Genomic DNA, 21,771 nt, shown 5'->3' with positions numbered 1-21,771 from the left:
GGAACAAAGAACTGGAAACAAAGGGGATTCTCATCAATTAAAGAATGGATGACAATGTAAGTTAGGGTACCTGAATATGTACCACCATGAATGTGATTAAATACCATTATGCCCATAAAAAATGAAAAAAAGTATTGTTTCAGAGAAACTTGGGAAGATTCGTAGAAACAAATACAAGAATGAAGTGAACAGAACCAGAAGAATAATTTATTCAATAGCAAAAGTGTAAAGACAAAGCTTTTTAAGAACTCTGTATAAGGGCAACTAGTGATAGAATGGATAGAGCACCAGCCCTGGAGTCAATGGGACAAGACTCATTTGTTTGTTTGTTTGTTTTTAATGAAAAGAAAGAACAGACAAGAAGAACATCTTTAAAAGTCACAGGCTGAATTATATACTTAAAAAGTAAAACTAGCTATACTAATGGTATATATGGTACTATATATTTTATGGATTTCTATAGATTTTGATATAGATTTCTATATCTATAGATACAGAATTGCCCATGTTGCTATTCAGCTCGAAATAAAAATAAAGGATATTTCGCAGAGCTTTTAATGACTCTGAACGTCCCGTTTCTATGAGATGCCTGTACTTCTGGTAATTGTGTATGACTGCAAATCATGGAATACCAGAGTACAAACCATTAAATTTGTAAGTTACCCAAAAGGAGAGAGGTTTATTTAATTGCATAATGATATCATCAGAGAGAAGTATAGAATGAAAAGTAAAGGTAGTGGGTCCTATAAGAGGGAAAAATAGCAAATAGACTCCATGCCCTACTGGTGGCCCCAAAAAGACCAGTGGACTCTAGCACCCACGCTATACCATTGTGGAGAATTTATGAGAGATGAGGATCAATAAATAAATAGGAATAGTATGAGAAGTCATAATCGGATGCTATCTGCAGATGCGTACAAACTATTAGAATGATTTTATCATGAAAACTTTAAGAATAAATATTACCATTTGGCAGGACTGGGAAGACTTGCCGTTCTCCAAAATACTTTTCTCTGGGTGCTTCTTGCTAATGCTTAAAATTCAACATGAGGGAAGGGAAGACAGGAAGAGAGGGAGAAAGAAGGGGAAGACAGAAAGGGGAAAGGGGTGACGGTCAGGCAAAGGGCCAGAACCTATTGGATGTTCATCTTCTAAATGTTGAGAGTAATTTATTCTTTAAGAAAAAAAAAATAAGAGGAATAAGCCTGATCACTGTTAAAAGCCTGCGTGTCCTGTGTATACATACACACACACATATATAGGCATGTTTTTAACTGAAGGATTGGAGAAAAAAAGAGGTCTTATTTCAAACCACGAGAAAACATAGCCAAATGTGCCTCTGTCCAGCCTACATTTTATAGTTCCCCGAAAGGCAAAGCTCAAGGGAGGGAAGGAAAGTGGGAAGAAGCCGAAGGTGAACTAGAGGGGGGGAGAAGGGGGATGGTGGGAAGGAGCTGAGGCGCCAGGAGCAGGGTGTGGGGAGGCGGAGCGGGCGGGTCTGGGGAAACCAAGGAGGCAGAGGAGGAGGGCGCGCGCCGGCCGGAGCGAGAGCGCGCGGAGAACTGAGCCCTGTCTCCCGTAAGAGCTGCCTCACTTGCACCGGCCCTGCGCCTCCCTCAGTTCCCTCCCCCTTTCCCTCCCTCTCTCCTCTTCCTCCTCCTCCTCCAGCGCTGCCAGACCTCATCAGCTCAGACCCATCTAGCTTCGCCCTGCATCGCACACACCTTTACTGCCCCGGGCTGGAGGGGAAAACGCACCCCAGCAGGTAAGAGCCCCCTGGCGTAATCATCAGGTTTTTAGTGTTTAATTAGCTCCCGAACGTCTACAAAGCACAAACATCCGAGTGTGCCCTAGTTCTTCGGTGAGGTACTGGTGAGAAATTGGGATTTACATTGCGGGAGTGTGGGAGCCACTCTGCTGGCACACAGCTCTGTATCTTTCTGCACATGTTAAGATTTTAGGTATCAGGTGTGTTCACGCGCGCATATGTGTAAGTTTGTATTTATGTGTGTTTAGGGTTAGCTGATATTTCAGACTATGTATCCACACATCGGAATCGATCTGGGCATATAAGCTTGTATGTACATCAGTGTGCTTTTTCTTCATACAATATGTGTGCATGTAAATCAGCAAGTTTGCGCGGATGTAAAAACGGTTTTCATATTTCTGATTGCTCACGTATGCATGTGCTTGTAGGTTATGTATGCATATCAATGTGAGGGTGCTCTTGTCCTTCTAGAACTGAGTTAAAAGTAGGAGCGCTTAGTAATGTGAAGTTAAACGGGTTCCCCCAAAGAAGCTGGAAAACACCTCCACATGCCCGCCCAGACCACATCCAGTGGAGCCCGCAACCCTCACAACCCCCAGCCGGGGGATACCTTTGCAATGCCTTTTATGTGCCCTCTGCCTGGAGGTTATGGTCGAATTCTCGGGTGAAAAAGGGAGGAAAACCCTTATCTGCTTTGCGTGGGGCTTGTAAGGCTGTTAGCTCTTAGCTGGGAACCTCTGTGGAAACTCCACTGGGAGAATTTGTGCGGGGGAGGAGGGAGCTGCCAAGCGAGGGCTCTACCAAGATGGGTGAGTAACAAGTAGGGGGAGGGAAGAAAATACTTAGGAGATCTCTAAGAAAACCAAACTAAGAAAATGTGGTGTTTTCCCCCCAGGGACTTTGCTAGGCTTTGCAGCCATTTATTGGAAAGATAGTGAAAAGCTTGAAGAAACCTGAGGGGTTAAAAATACCCCTACACTCACACCTCTTCTCTCCAAAAGACTAGTAATAATAATTCACATTATCTACTTTGAAATAGATAGTGGTTAATTCTCCCTCTAGGTGTAATAACCAGTGTACATTCTCTCTCTCTCTCTCTCTCTCTCTCTCTCTCTCTCTCTCTCTCTCTCATACATATATATATATATATATATATATAATATATATCTGCCAAGTGATGGACACTACACAGTATACAAAGGCTTTCTGGTGGTTTTATGCTAGTGAATGCCTAGTTGGGCAAAAGGGAAGGGTGGAGTAGGGGAAGATGAAAAATCTCATTCTCAGTGCGGTATAGTAGACTCAATCTCTTCTGCCCTCTATTCTCTATGTAATTTAGAAGTTACATTACATCCCCTCTTGTTCTTTCAATCAGCAAAGATAGTAAAAATCCATTTTTCTTGTGTTTCCTTTGAGATTCAGGATGTTGAAAATACTGGTCCTGACCACTTTGACTCTTGCTCTTGTAAGGTCACAGGAGACTGAGGAGACTATCACATACACGGTAAGGTTTGATGGAATTCGAGATAACTTCAGTTTATAGAGATTTTGTAATATGAGAGAAATTATCTACCTCTGGCAACAGATGTGGGAATTACTCCCTGCAGTCTTTAACATAATGTGTGTAATGAATTAAACAATACTCCAGCATAGAGGCAGACCTTTCAAATGTGTGTTTGCATCATGAAATGAGATAAGAACAAAATATGTTAGCAATGCAAGAAAAAAACTGATTTATAAAAAGGAAAGATATTTATACTATCTAGACATATTCATTAAGCCAGAAAAAAACTTGAAAGGGGTAAGTAGGAAATCACATACTGATTGGTAAAACCAAAAATTTAGTCACAGGTTGCTCCCAAATAAACTATTACAGAAGCTTCTTAGATAGTTTGTTCATCTAATTGCATTTCTCATAAGAAGGAACACTAACTAGTTTATTAAATATGTTAAGGGCAATGTGTGTTTAATAATGCCAACAGTAAAGTCAAATGTTTTGATGCATTTAAAGGCTCCTATTTGTGAGAGATTTGTGTTAGTCAAAACTAGTGTTGTGTAAAAAGTTTTCTTAAAATATACTTTGTATAAGTAGGTTAAATGAAATTTTTGTCATAATGCGTAAAATTTCCAGTAGTTCTTTGAGAAAATAATTGTATGGCTATGACCAATGGTTAATAAAATATTGGAAATATCTTCTCACTCCTCCCTTTGCCGGGAAATTGATGTGGTAAGAACAGAGGAGGGTCGAGACTGCCTCACTTCCGGTAAGTTTTTCACCTTGCTTGTGTTTTCTGCTTTCTAATAATCAGTGTTATGAAGAAAATAATAACATTTGCCCTGGCTTAAAATGATCAAAAACAGTTGATCCCAATTTGCAAATTTACTAAATTCCAAATAGTCTGTAAATTTAAAAATTTTTCTTGAATGTGAGTAATTATATTACTGATAATAAAGATCGCCACTTTTTAAAACCATATAATCCTCAAAATGCTAATTTTTTCTGGCAAGGTGTCTTTGTATATTTAGGTTAATTTTAATGAAACACAAATTAATATGAATGATTTATTAATTTGATGATCAGATGATAATTTCTTCCTCTCCTGGGACTAAGCCAGGTCAGAAAAATACTAAATTAATGCATCTCCTTTTCTTAATCTTTAAACTTTAATGTTCACTTATTAATTCACCCAAAGTCATTCTTTCAAAAAGCTAAAATTAAATTTTATTCCGCTTTATCCAATTATTTTATAAAATACTTTTGCTTTAATAAATTAGTTAACATAAACTAAAGAATGATTAAATTTTGTAAGTGAATACTTGTAATTCATTTATATTGTCTCATTTTACTAATCATTTAAATCTTTTTCAACCTTAGCAGCCATATCTGTGGATTTTTTTAAGAATATATAGTAATTTCAAATTCTTGACTTAGAATTGACTCTTCATGCATAATAGAAGACTTCCTATGCAACAATTTTTGTACTTGTTATATTAAGCTGTATTTGTTTATGGCTCATAATACTAGATTTGATCTAGTATATGCTCACAAACAGTTCTATATAAAACATATCATATTAAGTACCTAAAACTAACTGGGAAAGCATTTTTAAATATCATACCAATTACTTGTGTGAATCAGCTTTCTCTCATTAAGAAGGCACTTAACAAAAAGATTATTCATTATCTGATAAACATTCCTTACCCTTCCATTCTATAAGCAGTTATTGTTAGCTACTACTGAAGGGAGGATGATGGGTTAGGAGGAATATACTTCATGTCCCTTGTACAAATAATGTAACAGTATACATTCTAAAGCAAGATAATAATCAATCTCAGATTAGAGAAGATTTGAAGATTGGTTTTGATCTGGTTTTTGAATGTAATAAATGAAAGAAATTGACAGAGTTGAGAAATGAGTTAATTTTAGAAAGAGCATGAGCAATGTCATGAAAATGGAAAGATACGAAATGTGTGTAAAAAATTATGAAGAGATCAGAATAGCTCATGTAGAGTATCAAAATTGCAGAGAAAGGAGGTTGGATAGGATGAATGGGTTAGAATAAAAGGGGTGAATTAAATGATAAATTGAGATGATACTTGACAAGTTTCTGGCAAAGAGTTGATTTGGTGAACAGTGTTTGGGAACTATTCTACTGGCAAGTATATAAAGGGTTGTTGTTTTTTGTTGAGTCATTTCAGTTACATCTGACTCTTTGTGACCCCATCTGGGGTTTTCTTGGCAAAGATTAGAGTAGTTTGCTATTTCCTTCTCCAGCTCATTTTACAGTTGTGGAAACTGAGACAAACAGAGTTAAGTGACTGCCCAGAGTCACAGAGTGGATAAGTGTCTGAGATTGGATTTGAACTCATGAAGATGAGTTTTCCTGATTCCAACCCTGGTGCTCTATCCAAAATACCATCTAGAACCTTAAAGAAAAAAATAACTTTAAAAATTGCTCAGTGCTTTACATGATATCTCATTTGAGTCCTACAACTCTGAGAAATAGAGTTACAAGCTAGGAGTCTGTTGTTCAGGTATGATGACTCATGATTGATGCAATAATTATAGAAATGGAATATATTTGAATAGGAGACAATGAAGTCCAAAAAATTAGCAGATCTAGAAAGTTCTATATTAATAGAAGAATTTGGAGTTTGAGGAAGAGTCACAATAACTCTAGAATACCAAGAGACAAATGAAGTCACTGACATCGGGGAAGGGAGACAGATTTAGAAAGTCAATGATATGTTAATTTTCACATTATTAAACTATCAGTATTAGGAACATATCCATCTGCAGGATATTTACCTGTAAGTGACTACAGATAAGTAAATGGTGAGATGGTGAAAGTCTGAGTTTAGATGTGGATTTTGAAGTTATTTAATAAAAGTAGTCACTAAATGCATAAAAGTAGATGAGCTCTCCAAGAATATAACTCTAGAGAGGAGAAAAAAACTCTGAAAGGATGAACTTTGGGGCAATTTCCACAGTGGGAGGAAGAAAAATCAACAAAAAGGTCAGAAAGAAGAATCAAAACATTAGGAGATCTGAGTCATTAATGTCATTTTGGTCAAATGAAGAAAACTCTAAGAAAGTGGTCAGTAAAGTTGAAACAACAGAAAAATGATTAGAATTGAAAAGAAAGTTAACTTTGACTATTAAAAATTTAAATTTGACTATTAAAAGACATGCCCAGTTTGCAAGATTACCTGACTTCTTCCCAAAAGTTCTTCCCAAAACACCCATCTTATCATAGATTCTTGACAAAGGCAGAGACTCACTATAACATAAGAATGGTGTTTCAGAATGTTTTAAAGGAAAGTATGCAGTAATTAACTATTTCATGGACTCATTTTTGATGTCTCATACACAGCAATGTACAGATGGATATGAATGGGATCCTATAAGGCAGCAATGCAAAGGTAAATGAATTCTAAAAGCTTTAAATTTTAACTTAACTTTGCATTTTTCTTTTCATGAGCAATTTATCTTATTTTTAAGTTTACTATTGAAAAAAAGTATGATGTATACCTGAAAAGTGTCATGCTTGAAAAAATATTTTTCCCACTAAGAATATTCCTGACTTGTATTATTATGATTATTGACTACAGATATTGATGAATGTGAAATTGTCCCAGATGCCTGCAAAGGAGGAATGAAATGTGTAAACCATTATGGTGGATACCTCTGCTTACCTAGAACAGCTCAAATTATTGTCAATAATGAGCCTCCACAGCCTGAGAGAACCCCAGAAGTCCCTGCAGGCCGAAATAATTTTGTCATTCGAAGGACCCCAGCTGACCCACAACGCATGACTTCCCATCCTCCTCATCAGATTCAGTGTGTGGCAGGGTACGAACCAAGTGAACAGAATGTGTGCCAAGGTAAGTGTGTATTCCTTTTTAAATATTTAAATTTAAATATTAAAATACTTATCATTGCTTTGTAATAAGATTAGGTCATATATACAACTATTTTATTAGTAATTATCAATTTATCCATCTGGAATTTGATATAATGCCATTCAACAGTGTCAACCTTATATTTGTAAGAAGTTTGGGGTTTTTTTATTAGTTATTTTTTTTTCCTTTGAATCTCAGGCACAGGAACCATGTTATTTCCACTGAATGATCTCCTCTTACCCCACCCACATTTATCACTATTTTAAAAGTTTGATTTGACCACATTTCATTTGTGTCACTTGCACCATTGGCATTGTCTTCCTGGTTTTTTGTTTGTTTTTATAAAGAGCATTTATCTCTGTGTCACTGTGGCAACAACAGTAAAGTTAAACTTACAAAGCTGATAACAATCTGGTGTTTGGAAGAGATATAGGCTATTTACCAAATAATAAGACCGTGATGAAAGAGTTTTATGTCCACTTCCCCCCTTTCCCTTCCTAAGCACAAGTCTTTTAATTGTTGCCACACACCAGTTGTTGCTCATCTGAGCAGTGCCTTGGAGGCTGGCTGTTCCAGTAGACCTAATCATTAATTGTATAGACTTGATAGGAATGTGACTGAAGTCAGAACAAGCTAAAGAGTGCATAAGTACTTGTCATCCATAGTAATTTAAGTCTCCTTACACAGATATGTCTGTGACTTAGCGATAATGTACTTCCATTTCCATTCTCTACCAACATGGATCCAGGAGGACTATTATCTTCCAGTAATCCATAGTAAAGAACTACTACCCCTTGAGAAAGTGCACTACTTTGTCCTAAATGTTAAAGGGAGAGTGCAGTCAACATATTAAGCATTCTCCAACTTATCCCTTTGGAGCCACCTATGAAATTATTTCTCATTCAATAGTATTTGGTCATTATGACTATTCATTTAATGTATATATCTTACTCAAAAGATACTGCAATTTAGAATGCCCCATTCAGTAAAGGATCAACATCTGTAAAATCCATCATCATCTGTCTTTTTTTATTCTAAAAGTATTCCCACTTCATGTACTGACTGGTAATGGGATTGTGTCACTTTTCAGAGGATTCTTCATATTAGCATCTGTTTTTTGTTACTTCTATGAGTCAGTATTTAGATATTGATGATGAATTCTTAAACATCTGCATGGTGTCCAGTATATTTAATTCAAAGATTATGCCACATGGGATGGAAATTAAACTGATGAACTGATAATGTATATTATAGTAACATCTGACAAAGTGTCTTGAGTTTGTTGCAAACATATCAATTTTTTTTTCTATTATTTAAATACATAATTTGGTAGTTAGGTTTTTTAATGTAGATTTTACTATAACTTTTTTTTCCAAAGAGTATAATTCACTTTTATAAGTGCTCAATTGTTTTCAGTGCCTTGAGTTTTAGGTATGTTTGCATCATTGTATCAACTACAGGGTTTTTTTTTAAGTGATAATTTCCCAAGGATATATACAATCACTCATTGCAACTGATACCATCGGTAAGTGAACTATAAGATACATAAAGACTTTGGCCTAGAATCCAAAAGAAAGAAGAGACAGAAGGTGGTTATAATCGAGCATTCCTGGTATTAAAACTAAGAATAAAAGTGGTATAAAACTATGCTTATCCATCGGTTATAGTGTAAGGTCACCATTTGACATTATTGAGAATAAATCTAAATCATATTTTTTCCAATGAAAAATTTAAAGTATTAAAAATTTATTCCCCCCAAAAAAATCCCTATCTCACTAAACTCAATTTGGGGAAAACTTATTTTGTAATTTAGACCATTAAATACTTGACATATAGCATGAACCTAATAAATAATTGTTGATTGACTGAGTGCACACTAGTATTTCCAACCAAAATGATTCTCTTTCTAATCCATCTTGTAAAAAGGGGAGGGAGGAATAGAGTCTGTATAACTTTCAAGAAAGATGAAAAGTCTTTGGGATGACTTAAGGCTTAAATTGGATTTCTTCCCACTTTACAGTTTTGCAAAGCTCCTATAAATGTGGATTTACTTAATTGTTGTTAAAAAGAGGTTATTTCATATGATAACAACTGGCTAATCTGTCAAGGGAATCTGACTAACTTAAGAAGAGTCACACTTAGGCTTGTCTTATTATTTAATCAAACGTGCAGTCCAGCTTCTTCTAATTGTCTACAGATGTATGACATTCTCATTCCAGTCCAGCAGCACTAAATAATATTTTATAACCAATGTGAACGTGTGGAGATCTTTGTTTAAAACAATAGTACCCTCTGAGGACCTATATTACTGACATCATATTGGAGTTTGAAGAGCCTTCTGCTTTAATAAAGATGCCCACTCCCTTTTAAGTATTGCCTGGTCGTATCTGGTAATGCAAGCACATTTACCATGAGCCAATGCCTTCAAATAAATGAATGAATGAATGCCTAAAGATGAGTCACATTGGCATTAAAAGTATCTCTCATTTCCCCATAGAATTTTTCAACAGGTGGAGTTCATTGGCACAAAATGTTTTAAAACTAAGAACATTTTATAAGTTATTTGCTGATGATTCTCTATTACATTTTAAGTTACCAATTTTAAAATAAAATTTTTAATAAGGTAATTGTATTGACATGCTTTTTGATAAATTACCTAAAAGATACTTTTTTATTTAGTCATTTATTTTCTTACTGACAGTTATCATTTGAATGAAAAATAATCTTATAAAATCTGAATATATAGTGAAATGAGCTCTATGAATTTCTAATACCTTTATTTTATTTTTCCAGTTTTTTTAGTTTCATGGGAAAATAAGAGAATTTTAACATAGTATAGTATGTGAATAACATTTCTCAGTGACTTCCTGAGCAAACTTTCACCGCAAGAATGTACAGTAGCAACCCACAGAAAGATTTTCCAGTGAGAAAAACTATGTATATAAAGTAAATGAAATTTTCCATTACCACAAATTGTACTTTTAACATGTAAATAATCTTTTTACAAATTTTTTAGTTTTAAAAAGGAGTTTTAATAAGTGAAATTAATGAAGCAAAAGATAGTACATACAACCATATACAAATTGTTTATGTACAGCGCAGCTTCCATGACAACAACAACAAAACTCTCCCAAGAAATAATGGCTTATTCTCTAAACCATGCAAAAATTTTAATTTTTTGGAAGTAAGCAAGGTTTAAGCAATTTAATGGCACATGTCTAATATAGATTACAAAAATATTTTACCAAATTAATTTGACATCATCATAACAATAGCTTAATATAGACATATACACACCCACACACACACACACATATATATATATCACTTGAAGATTTGCTAAGCACTTTCAAATATCTCATTTTATTCTCACAAAACTAGGAGAGAGATGCTATTATTATCCCTATTTTATAAATGAGGAAATTGAGGCAAACAAGTTAAATGACTTGCCTAGGATCACATAGCTTCTAAATATCTAAGACTGGATTTGAACTTAGGTTTTCCTAATTCCAGATCCAGTACTCTACCAACTGCCCCAACTTGCTGCTTTAACAACTATGCTATCAAATGCATCAAAAAGTAAAGGGAAATTGCCAATTATGCTAGTTTTGTTCTATAGCTAAACTTTTATTTAATTCTCAATATTTTTTCAATACACAAATCACGTTATCTTAATGTACCCTTTCAGTTTAATTGAAAATACCAGTTAAGACTAGGAAAAAATTTTTATTCTTAGTCTCTTTTTTTCTGTTACTCATAATTTTTTTTCAAACGATAAAGGCTTGATTGTGAAAAATGAAATAAAATTATCAAACTTCTGGGCAATGAGAGAAAAAAATAGACTGACCACTAGGGAGTAGGGGTAAAGGGAGTGTGAGAAGTACACATATAGATAGATATCTTCATATGTTTACATATTTCTTTCATCTAATGACTTAATTAAAAGAAACAAATGTTCACATAATTAATTAGGCCAATTTTAAATTTTGTTCCTATGTACAAGCAGCTTTTGAATAGAAAGACTGCTATCCTTAGATTCAAGAAACTAGGTTTGAGCCCTGGCGCTGTCATTTGGGAGAGCAAGCCTGGGGGGAGGCATAGCTGCCAAGGATCTTGGTCAGCAGGAGGCCACCTGGAGAGTAAAGAATAAATGAACCCTGAAAAGGAAAGAGGGAGAATGCCAAAGACAAATTTTACCTTAGGCACAGTTTTGCCTAAAGTTGGCGGTACTCCCCTGGGCTTCAAACATTAGTCATCCATTGTCCATAGCAATTAGAAGCCCCTTTGATCAACCTAATAGCCTAGATGCTCCCTGGCTTAACCTCTCCAAATGTAATGCCAGGTGGCTAGGGACGGGGGGTCTAGATTGCCTCATTTGGCACCAGTCAGCCCTTGACCCAAATAACTGGTACCATTTATTGTGTTCCGAGTTTCTCTAAATCCCAGAGTCCCTGGATTTAGGTAGACCATAGTAGTTTCCTCACGATCTGAAACTCCACCCATATCTTTCTCTGATTTTCCATAAGTAGTTTACAAATTTCTTGAATGTCTTGATCAGGATTTACTAAAAAGCTCTATAGTGAAGTTAAACAGTCGACTTTTATTAAGCACTTACTGTATACCAGACACTGTACTAAGCACAGCTAATACAAGAGAAAGATAGTTCTTGTCCTCAAACAGCTTACATTTTAATGGGAGGAAAAAGCCAGCCTTGGGAGTGGTAGAAAACTTGGAGTACATTAAATGTTCACCAAAAAAGAGAAGGCATTTTTTTTGGAGGAACTACAAGTACTACTTGATAGAATGATGGACAGTTTTATCTGACTTCTATTGGATTGCTCCTAGTCAGATCTTCCATGGAATTCCTTATCCAGATACCTGGAGAGGACCCTCCTTGTAATCCCATTTTCCCTTTCCTCTAAGAGTCTCCACATTTGTGTAGCAACTCTTCTCTGATCATCTCACCCTCTTTTTCCTAATTGATCTTGTGCAAATTTAACAAGTTCAATCTTCCTTATAGTCTAGTTCATTTAGATATACTTAGCTATAACCACTTCCACCTATGACATTCAGTCTGAGACATTGTCCTGGTCCAGACCTGGCCCCTGAATCTGTTTCTCCTTGCCCATATCCAGTGGTTCTCTCCTACAGACACAATTTCTTGCTAGTTAGTCATGTGATCTTTAAAACATAGAATTAACCCCTGTCATTACCCTGGTACAGACTTTCATCAAGCTTTATGTGGTTCATTATGATGTCAGAGAGGTTTTTCTGGACTAATCTAAAATTTAGGTCAAATCAATCAGTAAGTTAGTAAGCATTAGTTAAGTACCTACTATGTGCCAGATGCTCTGGTATTTGAAAACAAAAATGAAAGCCACATAAAAATGTGTGTTTGTTATTCTTTTAAAGTTTGTTTTACTTTCAATAGAACAAAATAAAAAATTTTGGCACCAAAAAAATCTTTTGAGGTTGTTGTTCAGTAATTTCAGTCACATCCAACTTTTTGTGAGCCCACTTGAGGATTTGTTTGGCAAAGATACTGGAGTAATTTGCCATTACCTTCTCCACCTCATTTTACAGGTGAGGAAACTGAGATAAACAGGGTTAAAGTGACCTGCCAAGGGCCACAGAGCTAATGAGTGTCTGAGGCAGGATTTGAACTCAGGAAAATGAGTTTTTCTTACTCTAGGCATGCAATTCTATCCACTGTGCAACTCAGCTGGGGGGTAGCGGGCAGAAATGGAGAAAGGAGAAAAGTGGAGAAGGTATAGGAGGATGAAATAAAAAGAATATATGGAATAAGTCAGTGATATCAAATAGAAAAAGGGGCCACTGAACCAAACATAAGATCTCTACTGGCTGAATATTGACTTAGAAAACTACGTATTGATATTATCTGTGTTTTGCTTTTATTTAATTTATAAAATTTTTCCCAATTACATTCTAATCTGATTCTAGCACACTCAGGAGTGTTAGTAGCTCTCTGGAAGAGTAGCTGGTCCAAGGGACTTTTCTCTCCCCAAAGTAATATGGAAACCAGTAAGTTACAGTGCACAAGAGCAAAAATAATATCTCCTTGTCATGCTGCCCCTAAGAAAAAGGTATACCTTTTTCTAGGGAAATAGTTCATTGGATTCTCCAAGGAAAAATATAAAGACTGAGAAATTGCTGACCTTGGAAATTATCAACATTATCTCCCTATTAACATATTCATTTTCAAAAATTAACATTTCTAATAAGTGTTATTGTAACATCTTTCATGTCTCTCCCATAACTTCACATAGTCATTCATTATCATCAGGAAAAATAATGTAAAAAAAATTGAAATCATTTCTTTTAATTAATTTTAATTAATTAATCCATCGGTGATTTAAAATAGCCTTTTGATATAGAAATAACTATAAACTTTTAATTAAAATGTGTCACAAACGAAAATAAACTCAATTCAATATTTACTACATTCCTCATATTGCCAGATACAGGGGATAAAAAAAGATCCAAATGAAAATATCCCTTTCCCTCAGGGAGCTTCCACTCTTCTAGAATACCACAGCCCTGGAGTACACAAATAAACACAAAATAATTTGAGGAAGTGAGGGACATGACAATTAAGAGGGTTGAGAAACTTAATAGAAGAAATGACATCCATGAGAAACTAACTTTCAGTCAACTAAAATCTAGAGATTTTCCCCCATACTTATTTTATTTATTGGTTTAAAAAAACTGAATTGCTACAATTCTGATTTGAACTCAGGAATCTGATATTACTGATTATATAGTACTTTATGGTACAATTATTTAAAGCACCTTTATTTGTTTATTTATATTTATTTGAAGTGCTCTCTCATAATTACCTTTTGAGCTGATGCTGTAAGTATTGTTATGAGGAATCTGTGGCTTAGGGAGTTTAAATGACTTGACCAGAGTAACACAGTCAGTATGGTGGAAGATTTTATCAACTCCAAGCCCAGATCTCTCTCCACTGCACATATCGCTCATTCAAGTTATCTATCTGTTCATAGAAATTCTTTCTTTCAAGTCCCCATTGAAATAAACTGACAGATTAAGTAATAAAGTTCTCTGTTGTCATGATTCACTTTCTCTTAATGCACTTTCTTATTTCCCTGTGAGGCTACAATCCAGAAAAGACTTTCTTGAACTTAAATACTTAGATTCTTTTCCCAACCAGGGAAGGCATGTCAAAACATGACAAATTATGGGGGAGGGGATTTAATTTGTACTAGTCTTTTGCATCAATCTGAGAACTTATGTTAGCTGTCATCCTAGTGTATGAAACAAGGAAGAATTCCAAGCAAACGCACAGGCCATACTGAACAATTTTCTCTCTTTTCCTAAGTTAGTTCTTCGTGTTTGGCTGAAAGTGTTATAAATTCACTAAACATCAGATGTACTGTTTATAAATCTACATAGAAGAGATTCTGTGGCCAAAATAGAAGTGATTTCTAAGTCTATCATTTCTTATTATATTTGCCACTATACTCCTTCTCCAGGTCATATAATCAAAGCTGATTAAGGTTCTTTTTTTTTAAAGAAATATAAACAAACTGAACATGAGAGTACAAATATAAAATATTGCCAAGTTTTGAAATATAAAAGAAAACTATATTTGTGAGAAGCTTGCCTGTTAATAAATGAGCCTATCTGCAAGCTAATATATTATGTTGCTATCCAGGGAAAAGTAAATCAAAGCTTTGATTCAAGGCTTTCTTTAATTAATGGTTTTTAAATTTTGAATTCATTAAAATGAACAAAAACCCTCTTCATTATTTAAAAGTAAAATCTCCCAATATAATTATTTTAACATCATTTTTGTTTAAATGAACTTCATTGTTGAGGGGGTTTATTGAGCCCTGAAATAAATTTATCTATACTTGGGCCATTTCAAATGGATCTTTTCATGCCTACAGGATATGTAGGTAGTAACACCTCTTTACATACATGTAAAACTTCAATTAGCACTACCATTTCAGATTGGTACCCATGAAAATTTTATATTTCCATAATGAATAGTCTGATTTATAAAATCTCCAATTAGATGAAAATTTTATTCCCCAAAATTCATGTTGAATATTCGGTTGAATATTCATTGATTGATGGATTTTTACCATCTGTGACTAAGAAACAATTTGAAGGCTCAAAATGGCTGGCCTCTGATAAAAAGTCTAAGATGTTAAGGAGATTATCCTCAGTGATTAAATTTTTATGCCCTCTGGGATCATCTATTATCTTGTGATATTTCCTTTACAGACAAAAAGAAAGCTAAAATATTGTTTTGTAAAGGAAAGAAGATCTTAGCCAGTCTTCTACTCTTAAAAAAAAAGGAAAGAAAGAAACTTGAATTAACATGTATGGTACTTCTTAGTGGTTAAAAAAGTCCCACTTTGACTTCTTTAATTTGCAACTTAAAGTTACCTAACAATTCAGAAAGGATTTTTAAAATTACAGTGTAACCAAGTAGTTTAGCATACCTGAGGTTATAATTTCCAAATAGCTTTCTACATTGCCTTACTGTTGATCCACAATAATGTTGTTGTAGTCTAGTTAGTTCAGTTCATTTTTTTGTAAGGAAAATACCTAATTTTTGGTATGTATAATTACATAGTATAGCATAGAGCTTTGAAATTAGAAACTATATACTAAGGAGAGAAACTCTCTGCTATAATTGGGTAAATTATAGTATTAACCAAAAAAAGTATTGAAACATTCAATACAATGAGTGTTTAGCCCACCTAAAGCATCTCAGTGCTTTTTTTTGTTAAGTCTTTCTGAACTTAAAAATTCATTAAAACTTTATGTATTGCAGATTTTAATTTTTAGGATTATAGCTATTAAACACGGAATGTTGTCACAATTGTTAGTTCTTAAATTTTGATTTCATATTTAAAAAGTAAATTTTACAATTCCTTTTATTTATAATGTTCTTTTTCTTTAAAATATTTGTGCTTATTTAGTGATGAACTATTACATAATTATACATAGAAGCAAATTGGGAATTACCATCAAAAGATTGGACATTGGTGATTTGAGTAGAAAGGAGGATAGCTAAGACATAAATAAGTCTCATTTCTGCACAATTCTCAAAAAAAAAACTGCTATTTTCCTTCTAACAACCCAATCTTAACTTCAGGAAGGTATAAACAGGTCTTTAAAAAGAAGATTAGAGGTAAAAACTCTATCATCAGTTGGTTTAGGAAAGAAGAGGAAAGAATATTGGCATAATCTGCTTATTCACTGTTCCTTGGCTCTGAACAGTCAATTAGCACTCCTGTTTGATTCTCTGACCTGGCTACTGAGTACTGGCTTTGATTGCCAATAGTCTGACTTTAAAATCTGAGCTACAGCGCAGATATTCTGAGAATTTGTTAGAAGCATGTAATTACTCCCTGAATCATGGGAATGAGGTTTTTGGATGTAAGCCACAAAAATGGGCATCTAACAAACCAGCAAGCTGTTGTCATCTTTCTGTATTCCATGAGCAATGTGACTTGAGTAGGGTTTTCATTTCTTAGTTGTTTTTCTAGTCATGCTGATGAGCTGTGTAATGGAATTTTTTTTTCAACTGTTTCCCTTAAGATAAATGACACATTGAGATGATCTCTTTTTGTGTTTTATTCATCAGAAATAGACTTGGAATTGAAAGAAACCTCACTTACATAACCCAAAATAATAATTTTATACAGATGAGGAAACTGAGACCCAAAAAATGTTGCATGAGGAATTAGTGGCAGAGCAAAGATTTGAAGCTAGTTCTCTGACACCAAATCTTATGGTCTTTGCTTTATACTATGCTGATTATTCTAAGGAAGGCAAATAGCCTGCAGGGAGAAGTCAAACTCAACCTTGCACCTTTCATCTTGTCAATGTAGTATATCTAATTTCAAAGAACAAAAGAGATATCTAGTTTAATTATGACTGACTGTTTACAATTGAGTTGTCAAGCATCTGAAGCATTTTCATTTGCTATATCATCTGTTCAGTTTTGTTAAAAGATTTATTTTCTAATAATGGGAGAAAATTCTTGTTAAAACTAGTTAACATAAGCTGTAAAATGAAATCTCATCATATAATAGTAGCAATGAGAAGCAGCTTTTAGCAAAAACTGCAAGCCTGAATAACCTCAGGAATGTGCAGTGGTCTTTGCTTATTATTACTTTCTCTAGGAGAAAGCCTCAATATTTTGTTTCCAGAAACCAACAAGTGGTCCAGCCTATAAAGAGTACCCTTGCACTTGCTGAATTATTGGCAGTTTTCTTCTTTAAAACCAAAGAGTAAACTGGATTTTTCCCACATGTGCTTGGTTTTGCACAAATGCACAAACATATAATTTATTCTACATCTAAAACTCATCCGCATGTTTTTTCCAGGCAGTAACTATAAATTGCATGCTGAAAAATGAAGCTGCTCCAAAATTAGCAGAAGAAATCATGTCATTACAAAACATTTAACCATAATTGTAGCCTTGTAGTATAACCTAAATAAATGATTGCAAACATTTAATAAAGCTGAGGGTGAGGAAATTATATGAAAGGAAGGCACAGTGCACAGATCCTAGTCTTAGCATGGATGGTTTATTGCTATGGTTTCCATATGGTTATAAATTTAAACTGAGAAGAAAACACTTTATCAAACCATTTAATCATATCCTGACCAAACCCAGAAGCTTTTGAATAAAATCAAATAAAAAGATTGTATGTTTCTCAAGTTAAATATGCATCTAGTAAAAGTTGTTGGATGCTAAATAACTGATGATTAAGTTAACTTCAAGTATAAAAAAGATCAATTGAATTGGGTGAGATCCTGATAGATTGTCATTTGTTAATTAATGCAGTATTTCAAGGATATGTGATTTTGTAGGTATGTATATTCACTCCTTGTATACAAATTACAACCTTTTTTGCCTTAGTATGTTGTGTTCATGGGATTATAAAATCATAGATTTAGTCAAAAGACTTCACCTAGTCCAACCATCTCATTTTATTAATGAAGAAGATAAGTAGAGGGAGGTTAAGTTACTTGTCTAAGGCTATTCAGTTGGTAAGTCAGAGGCAGAATTTGAATCCAGCTCTTTCATCAAGTGCAGTGCTCTACTACACCATCCTGTCTCATCACAGTGGGACTTACATGGAAGAACTTAATTTAATTAAAGACAAATATTAATTGAACTTCTATTAAAGATAGGATGCTACGTTAAAGTTTATTATTTATAAGAGGGCAAGTAATATAAACACACAAAAAGTTAAAATATAATACAGTAGTTAAGTAACAGTTACATAGAACAGTATAAGAAATGATATGCACAAGGTGTGACACATTTACACAAAAATACAATAAAAATATAATGTTTCCTGGTATCTGAAACGGGTTCTACTCCTCTTAACTAAAGCCTGAGTTGGGACAAACAAAGAAAGCACATCCTGAAAATTTGAAGTAAGCCAGGAATCTGCTTTGGGCAGCCATTTATGTGAGAGCAAGTCTGGGGAGAGCACCAAGCCATCATCAAACTGAATATATTATTGCCATTGAGTCCTGATTTCCTGTAACTGTCATCATGTTGACAGTACTCTGTAACAGAGAAAGGACTTTTAGGGGAGCATCTTGGAAGTAGCCTAGATGCAATGCAAAAATATTCATTTTAACAGCACAAAATTTATTATTAGCCAGTGAACAAGCATTCATTAAGCACTTACTGTTTGCCAGATATTGTGATAGGGACTTAGCACATAGAGAAAGGTGCAAAACATAGTCCTGCTCAAAGAGCTCACCTTCTATTGGAAGAAACAACATGCAAACTACAATGTGTATGTACCATATGTACAGTGTAAAAATTAGATAAAATCAGAAGGCACTAACAATTGGAGGTGGAGAGAAGATCAGGAAAGGCCTTGACAAGATAGTACATGAGAGTATTTGTAAATAGGAGAGAAGGAGCCAGTAAACAGGGAGAGATTGAAGATTAGTGAAAGGGTGAGGATGATAGAAGGGAAAATCTTTTTCAGAAGACAGGATGGAATGGGATCAAAGGTACATGTATAAACCGTGTGTGTGTGTGTGTGTGTGTGTGTGTGTGTATACATATATATATATGTATATATATATATATATATATATATATATATATATATATATATAAAACATGTATATAACCTTGGCAAGAAGAAAAACCATCTTTTTGTATGACATAGGGATGAAGGAAGAAATAGCAAGGAAGGATATCTGAGTGATGTGAGATGAGAAGAAAAGAGGGGATTCTTGGCTACATGGCCTCAACTTTTTTGGTGATGAATGAGGCAAACACTTCAGCTAAGAGAATTGGGTGGGGGGAGATTTTGCCATGGAAGATTTGAAGGAGGATTAAATGGTTTGGAAAAGCTGCTAATGGGAAGTGACATAGTGAATCAACTAGGGAAGTATAAAAGGATTGTTAAGTTTAAAAATCTAAATTCTAATTCTTGCTTTACCATTAATAAATGTGTGACAGAGGAATGACTTAATTAACCTATGTAAGATTTAATTTTCCAAGCTCTAAAGTGAAATGATCTTTGAGGTCTCTTCTAACTCTAATATGCTATGATAAAATCTATCTGCATCCCAGAACAAGATGAGAAATGAGGAAAAATTGGATGTTCCTTTGTGTTTCAGATAAGCCACTTATGGAACTCATGAAGTTCAATAAATAATCTATATAGCCAAAAAATTTTCTATCCCCATCATAGAAGAACCATGTATAGTCCCATTCCAGCTGGAGCTGGAAAGTTTTTTTGTTATATCTGTATTTATACCAGTGTTTGAACTAACGGGAGAGAGATTTTGAAATCCATTGTGCTCTATGCCATCCATAAGGCTGATTAACTCTGAGAGAATTGTTTCAAGCTTTGAGAGAAAATATGCATAATAATCTTGAAAGAATAGAAATAAGAAGAAATGGATAGGAGTAGCTGATCTTGGCTATTTTTCTTGAATCATAGAATGAGAAATAAACTAATGCATAGGAATTTTGGTGAAAAAAGTCCAATGAAGTTATTTAATTAAGAGTCATCTGACTGTAAGGAGAACAGTTTTGATCTACTTCTGAACAAATGACTGGGACCCAGGTAGAAGGGATCTGCTTTCCTCAGGGACCAAAGAAGCCAAAAGGAATAAAATCTAGACCTGGAATAGGGTTTGATACTTGTAAAAAACAAAACAAAACAAAAAACACTGTAGGTTTGCATGGGCCACACTGAAGTGAACAAGGAAAGAATTTGCCATCACTTTTTATATGTAGTCTCTATTTCAAATCTCCACAGGTAAATTTATTTTTTTCCCACTCCAAACAATTGCTGTGCTTGGTGGAGGGAAGGCATATTATGAAGAAAAAGGAGAAGATATTATATATTACTCATTCCACTTGACTTGGCACCCTTAAAACAATTTCTCAGGGGTGCTTTTAGAGTCATGTTGTGACACAATCTGAATCTCCTATATATAAATAAAGTGTTTTAGATAACTAATTCTAATTTACTTGTAAAACATTTTACTGTCTACATCCTAGATTCCTAAAAAAAGGGTATCATTCTATGAGTATTTCTATAATATCAATATTGAAAGCAGATCCAGCTCAAGAATATTCCACAGCATTTCAATTTTCTAATCTTTTCTAATATTTCCAAGTTTGTAAACACACTAGTACAAACTCCATTCTTTAAAATCTGCTATGGAATTCTTAAAATTGTTACCATAGTTCTAAGGTCACCAAACAACAAATATTTATTATCTATGGACACTATACTAAGTTTTGTGCTAGATGTTGATAATACAAATGAACAAGTGAAATCGTTCTTGCCATCAAGAGCTAATATTCCATTGAAGAACATAATATGTTCAAAGATAAATAAATATTTGGTGTATGTCCATCAATAACAAATGTTTATTGAATGACAACTATATCCCAGGCATTGGAAATATAATGACAACAGTGAAACATTATCATCTCTTTTGATCTTACATTCTGATGTTATGAAAAATGACAAAATGAAGGGGGTGGGCAGTACAAAATGAGGGCATAAGACCTTTTGAGAGAGGTAGCTCAAGCTGAGTCTTGAAGGGACTAAAGGTTTCCAAGAGGTAGGAGTCAAAAGAGAAGAAATTCTAGGAATTAGGAATATAGTCAGCCTAGCAACATGGTTTGAAGCCAGATTATGAAGGGTATTAAGAGAGAAATCTTTTGTTTAACATTAAATTTTTACCTTAAAGTTTCTGTTTTAGTCTACAATCCCTAGAGCACCACTAAAGCTTCTTAAAGAGGAATGACATGGTTAGATTTTTCATTTAGAAATATCAATTGATAGTTGTGTGGAGAATTAATTGGAGAGTAGAAACTGAAGAGGAGACCAATTAGGAGATTATTGTAATAGTCCAAGTGAGAAGTCATAAGAATATGAACTACAACAGTTATGATATGACTAGAGGGAAATAGACACATGCAAGAAATACCAAAAAAAAAAAAAAAAAAAAAGGTAGAATTGATAAGGCTTGGAATCTGATTGGGTATAGGAAGGTGAGTCAAAGTGTCAAAGATGACTCCTAAGTAGGAAGAA

At 34.3% G+C, this 21,771-nt stretch overlaps 1 protein-coding gene across 3 annotated transcripts in view; it reads left to right on the top strand.

Moving 5' to 3' along the window:
- Positions 1-1,550: 1,550 nt before the first annotated feature.
- Positions 1,551-21,771, top strand: part of EFEMP1 (EGF containing fibulin extracellular matrix protein 1) — a 71,114-nt gene continuing 50,893 nt past the window's right edge. Inside the window, exons 1-5 of one of the 3 annotated variants that reach the window (XM_051975312.1) lie at positions 1,551-1,765; positions 3,191-3,272; positions 4,006-4,032; positions 6,643-6,691; positions 6,881-7,153. In XM_051975312.1, coding sequence (XP_051831272.1) covers positions 3,192-3,272; positions 4,006-4,032; positions 6,643-6,691; positions 6,881-7,153 — 430 coding nt within the window. In that variant the 5' untranslated portion in view covers positions 1,551-1,765; position 3,191. Of the gene's footprint in view, positions 1,766-3,184; positions 3,273-4,005; positions 4,033-6,642; positions 6,692-6,880; positions 7,154-21,771 lie in introns of all 3 variants that reach the window. The other 2 variants (XM_051975311.1, XM_051975313.1) reach the window with 2 other exon arrangements.

Source organism: Antechinus flavipes, chromosome 2 (genome assembly GCF_016432865.1).
Source record: "Antechinus flavipes isolate AdamAnt ecotype Samford, QLD, Australia chromosome 2, AdamAnt_v2, whole genome shotgun sequence".
NCBI classification, from domain to species: domain Eukaryota; kingdom Metazoa; phylum Chordata; class Mammalia; order Dasyuromorphia; family Dasyuridae; genus Antechinus; species Antechinus flavipes.
Note: the sequence above shows the minus strand (reverse complement) of the source record. Positions and strands in the feature narration are given on the sequence as shown.